Source organism: Corythoichthys intestinalis, chromosome 3, assembly GCF_030265065.1.
Source record: "Corythoichthys intestinalis isolate RoL2023-P3 chromosome 3, ASM3026506v1, whole genome shotgun sequence".
Classification (NCBI taxonomy): Eukaryota; Metazoa; Chordata; class Actinopteri; order Syngnathiformes; family Syngnathidae; genus Corythoichthys; species Corythoichthys intestinalis.
The window spans coordinates 19,468,093-19,485,905 of NC_080397.1; the positions used below are offsets into that span (position 1 = coordinate 19,468,093).

Sequence of the window (17,813 nt, forward strand, 5' to 3'; positions counted from 1 at the left end):
CCTGCTTTACAGGTTAATGCCAGATAAACAGACGATTTATGTTGTTTGTTTTTCCCTCTGTGTTGATGTTTGTTTGGTCACATATTCTCATGTATTTTGAATTTAAATGGCTCAACTTTATTCTTTACGTATCAAGCAGTTAACTGCTGTAACTACTCTGGTCGCAAATTGAAGTATCTGATTAGCTGCTGTCTTTTAGCAAACTGGCAATAAATAAAATGACAATTAAAAGCGATTTGAGTGAGAGACTTTCACTCGAGCTTTGCCAAAGATTGTGTTAATGTGATATGTGGTATTTAAACCGTATCAATACTGATACAGTGGGGCATATAAGTATTTAGTCAACCACTAATTGTGCAAGTTCTCCCACTTGAAAATATTAGAGAGGCCTGTAATTGTCAACATGAGTAAACCTCGACCATGAGAAACAGAATGTGGAAAAAAAACAGAAAATCACATTGTTTGATTTTTAAAGAATTTATTTGCAAATCATGGTGGAAAATAAGTATTTGGTCAATACCAAAACATCTCAATACTTTGTTATGTACCCTTTGTTGGCAATAACGGAGGCCAAACGTTTTCTGTAACTCTTCACAAGCTTTTCACTGTTACTGTGGTCCCAGCTCTCTGTCGGTCATTGACTAGGTCCCCCCGTGTGGTTCTGGGATTTTTGCTCACCGTTCTTGTTATCATTTTGACGCCACGGGGTGAGATCTTGCATGGAGCCCCAGATCGAGGGAGATTATCAGTGGTCTTGTATGTCTTACATTTTCTAATAATTGCTCCCACAGTTGATTTCTTTACACTATGCATTTTACCTATTGCATTTTCAGTCTTCCCAGCCTGGTGCAGGTCTACAATTTTGTCTCTGGTGTCCTTCGACAGCTCTTTGGTCTTGACCATAGTGGAGTTTGGAGTGTGACTGACTGAGATTGTGGACAGGTGTCTTTTATACCGATAATGAGTTAAAACAGGTGCCATTAATACAGGTAACGAGTGGAGCCTTGTTAGACCTAGTTAGACCTCGTTAGAAGAAGTTAGACCTCTTTGACGGCCAGAAATCTTGCTTGTTTATAGGTGACCAAATACTTATTTTCCACTCTAATTAGGAAATAAATTCTTTAAAAATCAAACAATGTGATTTTCTGTTGTTTTTTTTCACATTCTGTCTCTCATGGTTGAGGTTTACCCATGTTGACAATTACAGGCCTCTCTAATCTTTTCAAGTAGGAGAACTTGCACAGTTGGTGGTTGACTAAATATTTATTTGCCCCACTGTATATGAACAAAATGAATAGAAAAAATATGTATGAATTGCCTTTCCTTGGCTATAACCTGTAACAATTTTGTACGTATGCTCATAATTTACAGCTGTTTTACAAGCATTTTATTTTTTTACTGTAGTCTCCGTAATCTGTAACAAGACATATTTTTCTATTTGACTCAAACAACATTACTCTTGAAAATGGATATTAGAAAGTTATTTTCTCGCAGCAAGGATATATCGGCCAGAAGGAATGAGAGAGGTAAGCTAGGTAACCCACCAAGGCAACATAAACCACTTTTAGGTCATAACCTACCAGTTGAGAAACACTGAATAATTGCATAACACTTACAGTGATATATCCCAATTTCTGTATTGACAGCTGAAAAACAAGAAAATGTCCCCCCGCCCCTTTTAAAATTTTTTTTACAGAAACTTGTATTTAGGTCTAATTAGATATAGTTTAAAGCACTATTTCTGATTTTTTATGATAGATACGCGCTAAAAAAACAACTTTTTTTGCTCGCTCGCCCCGCTGTGCCACAGTATTGTATTAGGTCTAGTGACGGTCCTGCCATTTAGGCAGCAGAGGCCGATGGATATGTTCCTACAAATGTGGTACAGTTTATAGTACCAGCATATGTGGGAGAAATGTATTTGTCTATGTGGAGGCCACCGAAAAGACGGGGAGTAAATGCCATTATCAGCTGGCAGGTGTCAGGTTACATGGGGCCCAAATCCTTTGAGGATGGTGAGCAAGTAAGGGGAAGTGTGTGCGTGCATGTGTGGATATAAATAGTAAGCCAGAACAGACTACTGTATGTACAAACGTAAATGCCAATGAGGTGGATGTACTGTATAATCACTCAGAATTATAAATTTTTACCCTTCATCCGAAATAATATTCATGGTTTTTAGAGGTTGTAAAAGATGTTTTTCTGATTTTTGGTGGTATGCGATGACACAGATGTTCTTAATATTGTCACTCTTTGTGATAATTGTTCTTATATTTGTATGTTGTTATTTATTTTAGCTGCATATCAACATTTAAAATATTTTTCTTAAATCTTAACATAATGTACAGTATATGCATTTGTATGTACATTTTCTAATACAGTATATTATTTGAATTATTTGCCAACTTTGACAAATGCATTCCAATTAAATTTGTGTTATAATATTAAAACTTGATTTATTATTATTATTTTCTTTAAATTGACCAAAAGAAAAGCATGGTAAGTGCTTGTATGTAAATAACATTGTTTTTATATTTTTCTTTCTTCATCAGATTATTTAGCCTTAAAAATGATGCATTTAATTTTAATTTAGGGGAACATGGGGATCATGGGAAATGTTGCAAGCATTAACTGGAATTTAATTATTTCTAATAGAGAAAATGGATGCTTGGTCGTGGAACGAATTGTGCTTGCATCATGAAGGTACCTTTACAATATTTCTCCAGTAAACCTAAGATGTATAACGCATGTCAGTTTAGGTCATTAATGAGGATTGTGTGGTGAAGGAGCAGAGGGGTCTTTGGAGGGTGAACCTGACAATGGTTTGTCGACACAGCAGTAGTAGGACGCATCACTAACAACGAAGAGTCCAAATACTGGCGGAGTGGTGCAGAGCTAACAACCTCTGCATCAACGTGCATAAGATGGTGGTGGACTTCAGGAGGGACAGACGCCCTCCCTCGCCCCTGTACATCAGAGGAGCGGCTGTGGAAGTGGTCCCCAGCTACAAGTGCCTGGGTGTGCACATATCTGGAGACCTCACCCGGAGTACCAACACTGCCCATCTGGTCAGGAAGGCCAACCAGCGCCTGTACTTCCTGAGGAAGCTGCGGGGAGCTGGACTCAGGAGCTCAGTCCTCATGAGCTTCTACCACTATGTAGTCGAGCGTGTCCTCTTCACTTGTATCGCCGTTTGGCACGGCAGCTGTACTGCTGCTGAGAGAAAGGCTCTGCAGAGGGTGGTGAAGGCTGCACAGACGACTGTGGGGAGCAGCCTTCCAAACACCACGGATCTCTGCACCTCTCGATGTAGAGGCAGAGCCCTCCGCATCATGAAAGACTCCACCCACCCCGCTCACAGTCTGTTTCAGCCCCTCCTCTCAGGCAGGCGGCTGAGGGGTATACAGAGCAAGACTACCAGGCTCAGGAACAGCTTCTTCCCTGAAGCTGTCAGACTGTTGACTCTTGCCGTGCTCCGTAGTAGGGTTAGGGTACCCTAACCTTAACCCCCCACCCCCAAATATCACTGAACTCACTTTCATCACTGAAGTCACTTTAAAAGACAATCACATCTCTTATGATCATATCTATATACCTCACTTACATTTTAGCACTTAACAAGCCCAAGTCAGCCAATTGCTAAATTGTTTTAGTAGTTATATTTTTATTGCCTGGTACACCAGACTCACCACTGTTCCAGCTATTGAGTCTGGCTACCATTCAGCGGATACAATTTCCAGAGCGGAGCAAGCCACAGCAAACAGACAGCGGAGTGGACCAATCAGCGACGGGCAGACGTGACGTTAGTAAAACGACGAGGGCAGGACGAGGGACTTGCGCGCGGAAGTAAACATACGAGGAGAGCGGAGTTCATTCAACATGGCTAGCGCGAGACAGACTGTTGTCAATGACTCGTGTCGATGTGTTTTTGGTAATTTAAAACTGATTTTACCGTGGATTGGAACATATTCTCGGCTCTCCTGTTCACCATCTGTGTTGTTGTGGAGACGACTTCCGACGCGCAAGAGTGACGTTGCTCGTTAAGAACACGTCACGCAAATAAACGAATCTGATTTGTCGAGTGATTTTGTACCTGCTCGAGAGGCCGTTAATGGGCTGGTTTCCAGACTTTTCTCTCAGTGTTTGAAAAATACAGGGAGAACAGTCTGGCCGTGCCAGGCAAATATTTTTATACTTCTATCCATCATTGTTGTTGTCTGTCTTGCTTGTTTTAATTTTTATGCATCTTACAATTTTGCTCTTTTAGAATTACTTTGGCCGCAGTTCAATGATCGACTTTGTAATCGTGTCATCGGACTTGCGGCCACATGTTTTGGACACTCGGGTGAAGAGGGGGGCGGAGCTGTCAACTGATCACCACCTGGTGGTGTGTTGGCTCCGATGGCGGGGGAAGTTGCTGGCCAGACCTGGCAGGCCCAAACGTATTGTGAGGGTCTGCTGGGAACGTCTGGCAGAATCCCCTGTCAGAAAGAGTTTCAACACCCACCTCCGGCAGAACTTCTCCCTTGTCCCGGGGGAGGTGAGGGACATTGAGTCCGAGTGGGCCATGTTTCGCACCTCCATTGTTGAGGCGGCCGACTGGAGCTGCGGCCGTAAGGTAGTTGGTGCCTGTCGTGGCGGCAATCCCCGAACCCGCTGGTGGACACCAGCGGTAAGGGATGCCGTCAAGCTGAAGAAGGAGGCCTATCAGGCCTTTTTGGCCTGTGGGACTCCGGAGGCAGCTGACAGGTACCGGCTGGCCAAGCGGACTGCGGCTTCGGCGGTCGCCGAGGCAAAAACTCGGACATGGGAGGAGTTCGGCGAGGCCATGGAAAACGACTTCCGGACGGCTTCGAGGAAATTCTGGTCCACCATCCGGCGTCTGGGGAGAGGAAAGCAGTGCACCATTAACACTGTGTATAGTGAAGATGGTGTACTGCTGACCTCGACTCGGGACGTCGTGAGTCGGTGGGGAGAATACTTCGAAGCCCTCCTCAATTCCACCGACACGCCTTCCTTTGAGGGAGCAGAGTCTGGGGACTCTGAGGTGGGCTCTTCGATCTCTGGGGTTGAAGTCACTGAGGCGGTTGGTAAGCTCCTCGGTGGCAAGGCCCCAGGGGTAGATGAGATCCGCCCGGAGTTCCTAAAGGCTCTGGATGTTGTAGGGCTGTCATGGCTGACATGCCTCTACAACATTGCGTGGACATCGGGGACAGTGCCTCTGGATTGGCAGACCGGGGTGGTGGTCCCCTTTTTAAAAAGGGGGACCGGAGGACCGGTGTTATTATAGAGGGATCACACTCCTCAGCCTCCCCGGTAAAGTCTATTCAGGGGTGCTGGAGAGGAGGGTCCGTCGGGAAGTCGAATCTCGGATTCAGGAGGAGCAGGGTGGTTTTCGTTCCGGCCGTGGAACAGTGGACCAGCTCTACACCCTCGGCAGGGTCCTCGAGGGAGCATGGGAGTTCGCCCAACCAGTTCACATGTGTTTTGTGGATTTGGAGAAGGCGTTCGACCGTGTGCCTAGGGGAGTCCTGTGGAGGGTGCTCCGGGAGTACGGGGTGCCGGGCCCCTTGGTAAGGGCTGTTCGGTCCCTGTACGACCGGTGTCAGAGTCTGGTCCGCATTGCCGGCAGTAAGTCGAATTCGTTCCCAGTGAGGATTGGACTCCGCCAAGGCTGCCCTTTGTCACCGATTCTGTTCATAATTTTTATGGACAGAATTTCTAGGCGCAGCCGAAGCGTTGAGGGTGTCCGGTTTGGTGGCCTCAGCATTGCATCTCTGCTTTTTGCAGATGATGTGGTGCTGTTGGCTTCATCAAGCCGTGACCTCCAACTCTCACTGGGGCGGTTCGCGGGCGAGTGTGAAGCGGTTGGGATGAAGATCAGCACCTCCAAATCCGAGGCCATGGTCCTTAGCCGGAAAAGGGTGGAGTGCCCTCTCCGGGTCGGGGACGAGATCCTGCCCCAAGTGGAGGAGTTCAAGTATCTTGGGGTCTTGTTCACGAGTGAGGGTAGGAGGGAGCGGGAGATTGACAGGCGGATCGGTGCAGCGTCTGCAGTGATGCGGACTCTGCACCGGTCCGTTGTGGTGAAGAAGGAGCTGAGCCAAAAGGCGAAGCTCTCGATTTACCGGTCGATCTACGTTCCTACCCTAACCTATGGTCACGAGCTGTGGGTCGTGACCGAAAGAACAAGATCCCGGATACAAGCGGCCGAAATGAGTTTCCTCCGCAGGGTGTCCGGGCTGTCCCTTAGAGATAGGGTGAGAAGCTCGGTCATCCGGGAGGGGCTTGGTGTCGAGCCGCTACTCCTCCGCGTTGAGAGGAGCCAGTTGAGGTGGCTCGGGCATTTGGTTCGGATGCCTCCTGGACGCCTCCCTGGAGAGGTGTTCCGGGCATGTCCCACCGGCAGGAGGCTCCGGGGTCGACCCAGGACACGCTGGAGAGACTATGTCGCTCGGCTGGCCTGGGAACGCCTTGGAATCCCGCCGGAGGAGCTGGCTGAAGTGGCTGGGGAGAGGGAAGTCTGGGCTTCCTTGCTAAAGCTGCTGCCCCCGCAACCCGACCCCGGACTAAGCGGAAGATAATGGATGGATGGATGGATAGAATTACTTTGCATTTATATTGGCTTTCTAAACGGGACATGAGTTCGAATTTGTCACCATTAACATGCAAATGTGAAGGAGCAGTTTACATGGCAACTCTGCGACACGAAGACGCAATGACTGTGTTGCGGAGTTGCCTCGCAATCGTATGGTTGTCGTAATCGTAAGATGGAAGGCAAAGACGCAAACCTTGGAATCCTGCCTCCAAAGTGAAAGAATTTGATTGCGGGGGATTGAAAGGGGGCTTGCTCTACAAACATATCAAAAGCTCCCGCGGCGCAGGACCGCGCCGATAACGTCAGCACTCGTACACGTTACATTGGGCATGCGCAGCGGTGCTACTAAACATTAAAAACGGCAAATATGGTGGAACGTTGGCTTTAATTTACTGTTTTTAATAATATTTTAAATATGTTGAATGTTTCAATTCTTGTGCCTTTTTGAACAAAAGAAAATGCAATTGCTTGGAGTGGGTGGGCATGTTATCTTCTGGGCTGAGGAAGTCAAACTGCATAATTCGCTGTTGCCTTGTAAATCTGCACTGCCCCCTAGGGCCTGGCATGAATGCTACATCGTTTTCATGCGGAATTGCGACATTGTTCGAATGAAGACGGAACCATATAAATGCAAACATGAAATTTTTCGTCTTCTCAGAGAGTCACCATGTAAACGGCCCCGAACTGTGGAGACAATAAAAATCCTTGAATCCTTGAATATAACCTGCCCCTTGATGTTGCCTGTAAAATTTGCTAGATCGGCACAAGGGCCATTCCTCCCTTCCTAGTCTGAGGGTTCGGGTGGCCAGGGTGGCTGACTGCCATAAAATTCATCCCGCCGCGAAGAGAGAGAAAACAGAACTGTGACTGTACACCCACAGTCAAAAGTTCTGAGACTTTTTACTATTGCGTTGAATAAAACATACTCTAATAACTTTTGACTGAAAGTGTATGTGTTGTGTGTGAATTATGTCACAGTATGTTTATGCATCCAGCCTAATGGATTCATGTATACACACACTAGCGTGTTTGTGTGTCTCCGTGGAAACACTGCTGCTGACACGAGAAAAGAGTCCCGAGGATGGAATTTTTTTTTTCTTAATGTATAATTTTTAAGATGAGCAGCTTTGCATCCTCTCCCTGTCTATTTAGTGTCTGGGAGTGTTAGTGTAGACTAAACAGCACAAGATAAACAATGGTGACTAGGCCTACAATAAACCTCAGCAGACAAGTCTTCTGTTTCTCCTGTTCTCTTGGAGATGCCCTCTGGACCACACAGAAAAAGTCCAAAAATGAATCGTTTTGCAAAAACTCATTTGATTGATGCAGCTCTGCCACCGCAAGTAGGTTCATGAGAGGCAAGCAACCAGTTTAGGGTGAACAGATAATGCTGTTTTTTTTTGTTTGTTTGTTTGTTTGTTTTTTAAAGCAAATAATGTCCCCTAAATATATTTATAGTTTGCCGACGTGTTGTTAAAGATTCTAAATTTGTTATAAATGATTTACACTACAGCTTCATGGTACAAGCACAATCTGTTTCACGACTTAGCTCATAACATGAATGTGATCGTATCATGAAATGATTTTCTCCGTAAGAAATAACTGAATTCCATTTAATGCATGCAAAACGTAACACGGGCCCCATGTTATCCCTATATACGGTAATGATTCAAGGCATCACTTTCAAGGATAATTACTTTGTAAAAGAAAAGTAAAAAAAAAAATGTTATTTATGTATACTGTATACTAAGTAGCACTTGCCATAACGGGTGAAGTCTAGTGATGTAACGAAAAGCGAGAAAGCCGAACATGAGGAGAGAGAGCCATACAGACGGCAGCCGTACATGCACCGTAATATTTGAGTAAACGATAGCATAACAAGGAAAACAAAATTTGCTTAGTGTTCACTTGTAAGCACAAATGATTCAGATACAATTTGATACAAAATCCTATCGCCAGAGTCAACGAGGATAAGCAAGAAGTGGGCATATGGGCGATTGCTGTAGGTTTGAGATGCTCATATGCCCCCTATCAGGACACCAAGATACTTGGTGAGACAAAGCAAAAGAGTTTTGCTGAGAATTTGCTCGCATAATGACAGTCATTTTCTCTCGTGACAATGCTCGTATCGTGAAAAACTGAGATGCTTGTATCATAAGGATCCACTGTATTATTTCTTTTTAACCCTTCAAAACCTAAAAGTATTTTTAAATTGTTCAGAAGTACTTTGCATATCATTAATGGAAGCAAGGAAAATGAGGTGGTGATTTAAAAAAACCTCTCTCTCTTGAATCAATTTTCGCATTGTCCACACACCACTTGGCCAATAGCAAATGTAAACACGATATGGCGTTACGCATATTTGCTGGAAGTAGAAACCACAAGAGGGCATTTTAAAATACTCCAATTGGTTTGGCTATTGCCCGGAGCTAGCTGGGATAGCCTCCAGCACCCCTGCGACCCTCGTGAGGAAAAGCGGCATGGAAAATAAATTAATGAATGAAGTTTGAACGAATGAATGGCTTGGCACTGAGTTGGGAGGAGCCAGCCCTGCCGCTGGATCAGCGTAGGCTCAATCTCTTTCGTCAAACAGCTCCGTGTCTCAGAAATGCTATGTAACACCTGTTTGTAACGCCTGTCCCCTCTCAATCTGAAATGAGCAGACCACTGATTGGGGAGGGATTGAAGCATATTATTGCAAAGTACGTTTAAAGTGTCCAACATCAATGGGTCAATAGACGCCACAACTTGTTCATGTCAGGCGAGATAACCGGTTCCGCACTTTTAAAGTTTGGGGATCAGTCAAGAGTTGGCAGAAATTCAGAAACGCTCAGCAAAAGAGCCAGATATGACTCGCGAGCCATACATTTCTGACCCCTGCTCTAGATCCTCCATAATGTACAGTAATTTAATGTAACAGATACCTGTGCTGACACCTACTGATTTGTGGAGTGTGAATTATAGTATCTTAATGATCCCAACTGCCTTTAAAGTGTCTTTCAATGCCACATTAGCGGGCAGGCATGCACTGTGTCCTTGGTACTCACAATGATGCCGGCGGTCCATGGGTTGAGCAAGAAGAGTGCGCAGACCAGGAAGGTGCAGGCGAGCACCACACTGATGGAGAGCAGGAGCCAGTGACGAAGACTGACATACTGCTCCCAAAAGAGGAAGGGGTAGCCGTTGGGGTAGGAGGGCAGACCCTGCCGACTGTAGTTGCCGCATATAGCCCGAACGCTTTCGATGGCCTCCACGAACTGCGGCGTCTCCCGGAGCCCGTTGAGGTAGAAGGGGAACTGTGCATATTCGATGGGCTCTGCGGCAGGGACTAAAGAACAGATAAAGCAACAACAATGTTAGCATTTTTAGCAGAAATTCCGCAATTTCTGAAGAGTTGACCCTGAACTGAAAAGACAGTACAGTTACCAACATCTTTGGAGCATTACACGGTTTTGTGTGAAAAACTAATACCGAAAAATTTGGGTGTTTAAACAAAAGATCTGAACAAGTGGCTGATCTGAATGACCTAATTGTGTCTAAACTAGAGTTTTCTGATGTTTTTCGTGTTTGAAATATTGCGTGCTGATTTTGGTGCATTCGTTTTTAATCAACCTAATTAAAATATAAGACTGTATTTGCAAAATGTTGTTATGAATTTGTCGATTTTGTCAAATTGGAATTCTGCTCAGCATTCTCGTAAATATAGGAATCGGTCCATAATCTAGGATTAATCTTTGCCAACCAATTAATCTCACACTAGGGAGCACCTACTGTATGTCTCTGTATATACATGTGTGTGCGTGCGTGTGTGTGGTGCAGGTGGATAGAACACTTTGAAACAGAGCTCCATTGAGTCCAAGCCAGCTCATGGGGCAGTCAGCTTAATGAGTGTATATCAGTTCCAGACAAGGCAGTGTCAGAGCTAACATTGGTCCACTGTAGGGCTGAATGATTTTGGGGAAAAAATGAAATTGAGATTTTTTTCTGGCTGATATTTCGATTTTCTTCAAAGGTATCTTCAGTGCAAAATTCACAGTCATATTTATTACAAACATGACATGGAATTACATCATGCCACGAAAACTTTATAGGCTATAACTAATAATGCAGGGACACTCCAGTGTTTGGCAGTTCTTTTAGGATCACTGCTTGATGCCACACAATACATATCTGAAGATGTTAATTAAGTTATATTGCATATACAAATATACAGTATTTTTACCCAAACATGCCTTAATTTTTGCCCTAATGTAGCTCTTTATTGTATAGAAATTATATATAAATATACTGTACGTACTGCGCATATATTATAGTGCATGTGTGGGACAGGGAACAGGGTGTCGTTGTTTTAATAATGCATATGTGTGCTTGATTTGCATGGATTTTACTAGAGCTGTCCCGACTAGTCGACGTAGTCGACGTCATCGATGACGTAAATCCGTCGACGAGCACAACATGCCGTCGACGGTAAATGAAGGGTTAAAAAAATATATGCGTGGAAAGTTAGAATGTCGGATGCTCTGTTTGCAAGCAGGGAAAGCGGCACAAAGCCAAAAAAAGCGCACCAGAGTGTCCAAAACATTGACTTATTTCAAAGAAACAAAGGAGAGTACACTCTTCTGTCCTGTCTCTTCAGTGCCAAGCTTAGCTGCACGTCGGCCGTGAATAAACACCTCAAGCGCCTTCACGCAGTTTGTAAGTTTTTTTTTTTTTTTTTTTCATTTTTTTGTACACCAGAGGGTGCTGTCGCCTTACTAAATAATAATGTTTCATTGACAATGGGCCTATAAGTGCTATTAGTATTGTTCTTAATGCTAATTGAAAGGTTTATTTCATGTTATGGTTTATTTTATGGTATAGAAAATTATATAAGGTTAAAAGGTCATAAATATATACAGTATATACAGTGATTGCACTCAAGGGAGAGATTGTCAATGATAACGTAATAAGGTAAAGGCAATTCATATAGGCAATTCATTGATATATAAATAAGGTTTAAAAGGAAAAATGAATGAATGAATGAATAAAAGGAATAAGTTTTTGTTAATTTCTAATTGTGTTGCTTTATTTGTGTGCGCCGTAGCTCTTATGGTGTGTTTACATCAAGGATGGAATAAAAGTTGTAAACCATCAGTTTAAGAGACCATCTTTTCAATCGGGATGCTACACTAGTTAATTCTATCAGCATTTGAACTCATTGTTTATTTGTGATTTATTATTGTTATTTACGTGTTTATTTGTACTTTAATAAATGATTTGAGTGTTCCAATATGTTTTTTTTAATTGATAAGCGTCAACAAAAATTTCATTGCTAAATTAGTTAAAAAAATAAAAAAATAAAAAAATAATTATTAGATTAGTCGACTAATCGTAAAAATAGTCGGCTGACTAATCGGGAGAAAATTAGTCGTTTGGGACAGCCCTAGATTTTACCATTCGCCATGGGCGGCCGAATAGGGCTAATAGAGAGACAACCAAAACCACGAGGAGTAAACACTTCTCACATGCAGCGAATCTGAAGGAAAATTATAATACTGTGTTAACGAATACTATGCTAGCTGACTTCATAAACTGTGCACAGACAGTATAGATCCTGGACTGATCGCCACCCAATCATACACACAGAGAAACAACTATTCACAGTCAGTGAATGACCAGAACGTAGAGTGACCATATAACGATTATTGATCCAGTTTTCCAGAACATGAAAGGTAGTCGAAGAACCCAAGAGAAAATCCACACAAGCACAGAAATAGCTAGCAAATTCTACAGATGAAGGTCAAAGCTAAGATTCAGACCCAGGACCTGTTGGCACTGAGGCAAATGTGCTGCATCTTGTCTCTCTCACGTGGAGGTTTAAAGTGTTACTAACGTTAGATATTGTTAACCAAAACCAAGCACCTGCCAACTCTATTGAAAAAAAAATAGAGGCTTGAATTTAATAGCACTTCTACTGTATTTAGTTAACTGTCATTAAGCAAGGAGAATTATGGTGCTTTAAAACAACAACAAATTACAGGTTAACTGAGATGGGTAATAATAACGTGTTACATCTACTCCGTTACATTTACTTGAGTAACTATTTGAGAAAAATTTACTTCTAAGAGTAGTTTTATTAAGCCATACTTTTACTTGAGTAGATTTGTGAAGAAAAAACGCTACTCTGTCTTCGCTGCTTTGGGCTACAAAAGAGTCGTTTCATTTTACCTCTTTATTTGACATATTAAGTTTATGTTTCTTTTTTTATCCAGCGATGCCATTGCCAAGAGTAGCGCTGCTAATTTTACTAATGAGACGTCACAACAATAATCACATGACTCAGTTACACCAATCAGACGCAAGCTTGCCATTTTATGATCATGCCAGCCTGTTCAATCACGTGGCGTCTTTGAAGCACTATAAAATATGAAGTATTTGACATAGAGCGCTGCCCTCAACATGACTCGAAAGCGCGGAGTTAAACCTCTCTCCCAGTTTTTATTTAGCACTGATTGACCACGGAAAACCGGATATATGATCCTTTTAATTTCATAATAGTAACTATGAAGAGACTACAATATTCACTATTCAAACTAGGAACTATTTTCTCCACTAGAGGGCAGGGCACTCATGCTCTTTGGACAAATAATGCTTCATTTCTGTCTTTTTTTCCCCCCTCTCTTGCCGAAATTCAATGTTTTTTTTTTTTTTTGTATTTCTTTGGCTTAATGTGGTTATGTAATGGGTTATTGTACAGTATCATTATAACAACAGTTAATATAGAAGAGTTTGTCCTGAGAGAAAAAAAACACCCTTAAAAAAAAAAATAAAAAAACTCAAACAAAAAAAACCTCAAACAAAAATAAGCAGTTACTCATTACTTGGGTATACTTTTCACTGGATACTTTTTTACTTGTGCTTGAGTACAATTTTTGGATGACTACTTTTACTTTTGTAAAATTATTTTGAAGTAACGCTACTCTTAAATAAAATTTTTGGCTACTCTACCCACGTCTGGCGGTTAGCATCTATGTAAGTGGCGCTTCAACATATCGTTCAACATAAATGGCAGAGCAACACATAAAGACAGACAATATTCAATGCTCACTAGCATTTGTACAACTTTGCAAAAAATGCCGAATAATACTGAGGCTTACTACGTCACTGGCAGAAGTTGTCTTTTTTATTTTCTCACCATTTTTCTCCGAGTGACTGTATTCTTTGCTCCCTGGTGGCCTTTTTATAAATACAGTACCATAAGGAGCCCCAAAAATATTTAAGATGGATGCATTGCATTGAATTAAGTTGTGTAATATTGAATGTTTTTTTTTTTTTTTTTTCTAACAGAACAATATAGTGGTAAAATAGCACATGAATGAATCTTAATTTAAGTGTGACCACTTTGTTACATAAAACTCTACAGATACAATGTGTGTAGTGCAAGCAGTTTGTTGTGGTTATAAAGACTGAAGGTACACATGGTGGTATCAGCCATAGAAAAATAGTAATTAATCCCCTGCGACTGCTTATTCTTTTTCCTCAGGGAGAAATATGACAAAGTGTACTCTTGTAATATTTTGTGTCAATGAGGCACATCTACTTACTGGTGAGACGTGTTTCGGGCATTGAATCGGTGGGGTCGTGGAGCCACTCGGGAGGATGTGGGCGAATGTTGGCCTGCGAAGCAGCATAGGCCACTGGGTCGTTGCTAACCCAGGCGGTCAGGTAGATGTAGAAGGCTCCAGGGTTGATGATCCCGTCGGCATCCACGAGCCTGTGACGGGTCAGCTGGCAAAAAATTTAAAGCAATTGAGTCCTGTGTTTGACAGGCATTAACTTACGATTTGGGATTGTTTTATTTGAAATTCTAGTGTAAAATATCGAAGAAAGAAGACATAGTGAAATGCAAAACTGAAATGGCTGAGTGAGTATGACCACCAATATGAAATGCATATTTAAGCACATGCAGGAGGGAACGAGGACGGAGTCCTTTTCAAAATAAGACTCAAATATTATTATTTTTTTTCTCTCTTTCCAGCTAGTGGATAGGGTAGAAACTGATTGGGTTTCCTTACTGAAAATTCCAGAACTCGTCTTCACTTCTTCTTAAAATTTTCAAGCTACACTAAAACATGGAAATACCCCATATTAACAGTGGATTTGTATTTACTCAACTAAAGATGAGGTCATGCCTTCAATCTCATGCAATGCATTTTTTGCATTAAACAGTGTTAAGGTTTAAAACAAAATAAAAATTATGTGTTATTGATGGTTGACGTTGTTACCCAATTTTTACAATTTTACTCATTGTTTATAACTACTTTATGGTGAATAGTGTTATACTTTTATAACGCCTTTCCACCTTTCAAGGCCCTAAAAGCACTTTACAGTACATCGACATCCACCTAATGGTGACGCAGTTCAGTATCTTGCTCTAGGATACTTAGACAAGTTCATCAGAGCGGAAAATCAGCGCACAACCTATGGGTTGGGGGACAACTACTCTACCACTTAACCACGCCAACTCTTTTACCATCGACATGTAATAATAGGCAGAAAAATTCAAAGCTGGTGCATTAGATTGCGGAAGGTACAATAACATGTATCTGCTTTTGGTATAAATCACCAATTTCATGATGAAACGATATAAAATCTTTGGATAACGATACAAAACCTGCCTATATTACAGTCTGTGACGATGCAAACTAATTTGATTATAGTGCCTCCATTTGAGTTTAATATATTTTTAATTCATTTAACACAATCATCTGCATTTGACCTAAAAAGATATGTAAAAGATACTAATCAATTTTGGTGTGTTTGACATTTTGTTGCTGAAACATTTCAAAAATTCATTCCTCTTCTGAACTGCTTATTCTCACTCGGGTCGCAAGGGTGCTGGAGCCTATCCAAGCTAACAAAGGGCAGGAGGCAGGGTACACTCTGAACTCGTTGCCAGCCAGTTGCACGACATTTCAAACCCTTAAAAAAAGAACATTCACCTTCACCAAGAGCTAAACACCAACTTTCAAATTTGCCTGTTTGCGCACACCTGTGAAATAACAACAACCGCTCAAACATGCCTCTGCACAGATTTTGACAGTGCATCATACCAAATATGCGCTAATAGGGAAAATAGAGCCAAATTTGTTATTAAATGTCAATACATTGCACAACCTAGGAATTTGAATTCATCTCAATTACTGTAGTGTTTATGTGATGGGAAGGTACTTTTGTTTTGGTTAGCAATGAACTCATTAGCTTAACCTTTATGCGTATGAGTGTGTGCACCAGTATAATTAGCGTTATTAGCTATCGACTCCCTCATAAAATAATCATCTAAGACATTTCTTTAAGATTTTTTTTTTTTGTTGTACAACAGATTCTGCTGCGTTTAGTTTGCTAAAAGAGGTGACTCTCATTTCTGGCCTCCCGTGTGGAGTTAAAGAAGTGTAACCTTGCATTGGGAGTTCGAAGCTTTACTATACATTGCGCTGCCACTCTCCATTCACTAAGCTATAAATTCCTCCTTCTAGGGAGGAAGGGAAAGGTCCAGGGGGTGAAGCCGTACTAATGGGCTTAGGTAGATTTTCTTTTTTTCGTGATGTTAAAAAAAATGCTTGAGTTAGCGTAACAATAAAAAAATTGGCTGGAGTCCCTGAGCCCGTCTGTGTGTAGTTAACCTGGTTGTTAACACTGAAGGAAATGCCACCCAGCAAATGGAGGAGAGCAATAAAAATAACAGGACATCTGTACAAATGTTGCTCGCACTTGTGCGTCTTGACCCCCTACTTACAATGCCCGGCGCCATGGATAAACGTAACTCTTGATAGAGTCACTCCATCGTCAAAACAAATCAAGCACACACACAGAGCAGTGTGAAAAGGAGCTATGAGCTTCAGGCTCCTTGTTGAAAGGCAATGCAGAAGTGGAGCATGCAGGGAGCAGAAAGGACAGGGATTCTGGCTGGTTTTGGTGGAGCTGAACAGCGGGAAATGCAAAAACTTTCTCTAACCTTTCCGGGGAAGGACTCTTGTTAAGAAGGACGTCAAATGGACGTAGCATTATACTGCACAACGTACACATTAAACACATACAACTGAAAAATAAGCTACCCCTTGAACAGTAGCAAAGGAGGAGGTTAAGAGAGAGGGTAACATAATACAGTACTGTATTGACGTCTTGTTTTGGAGATGCTTTTATTTTATGAAATTTTATAATGCCAGTGAGCAAACAAATATGGTTTATGCACTGTGTTGTCACAGCTTACTTGAAAAAGTAATTTAAATACCGTATTGGCCCGAATATAAGACGGCCCTGACTATAAGACGACCCCCTCTTTTTCAAGACTTTGAAAAAAGACTTTTTGAACACCAAATTAATTTTTATACAGAAAATAATTACAGTGCTTCTAAAACAAATGATTATAACAATATATCTGAGAGAAAAAGCATGTTATTTTGCCACATTCAAATCTTAATATCTGAACATTTATATATGTAAACTAAAGTGCAATCACATTCGTAAATGAATGGCTTATGGTTTTTGAAATGTAAATAAACCAATCTATTGTGATAAGACAACAAAATTGCAATAAGATTGCATTAACCATCAAAGTGAAGTCTAACTGTTACTGTGGTCTTGAAACAAATCTGAATAAGGAAAAACATTGCAATAAAATAATGCAAACTCGTTAAACTTGAGAGTAGCTGAGATCTGTCATGACAGAACATCGCTTCAATGATATCTGGCGCCATCTAGAATCGTGAATGGGTATAACGTCTAGACCGCGAATATAAGACGACCCCTACTTTTTCAGTCTTATTTCAATGCAAAAAAACAAAGTCTTATAGTCGGGCCAATACGGTACTGGTTACGCATAAAAAAGTAATGTAGTTACTTTACTGATTACTTTATGTATTATCAAAGTAACTAAGTTACTTTAAAAGTAATTTATCAGTTACTTTTTACCAGTTGTTCTCCTTTTGCTTCCTCAACATAAGAATGACAACAGAAAAATGTCATCGCATGTAATTGAATTTCCAATAATTGAATTGAAAGAGGAAGATCACAATTTTTCACATTGGGCTTAATCTTCAAGTTAGTGGGGGTTTGATTAGTCCATGGAGTTGATTTCAACCACCATTGACTCACACTGGCTTAGCCACTCAGGAGCTCTGAAACTTCACCGACTAATTAAGCCCTCGCTAACTCCGACTAAGCCTAATGTCCAAAA

At 41.6% G+C, this 17,813-nt stretch overlaps 1 protein-coding gene across 3 annotated transcripts in view; it reads right to left on the reverse strand.

The window, feature by feature from the left end:
- ptch1 (patched 1) overlaps positions 1–17,813 on the reverse strand; it is a 130,862-nt gene that overhangs the window by 17,364 nt on the left and 95,685 nt on the right. For all 3 annotated transcript variants that reach the window (XR_009062681.1, XM_057831160.1, XM_057831161.1), the window contains exons 17-18: positions 14,182–14,365; positions 9,646–9,926 (exon numbers count right to left, since the gene is read on the reverse strand). Coding sequence is in view for 2 of the 3 variants with exons in the window: in XM_057831160.1 (XP_057687143.1) it covers positions 9,646–9,926; positions 14,182–14,365 (465 nt within the window). In the remaining variant the exon portion in view is untranslated. The remainder of the gene's footprint in view (positions 1–9,645; positions 9,927–14,181; positions 14,366–17,813) is intronic.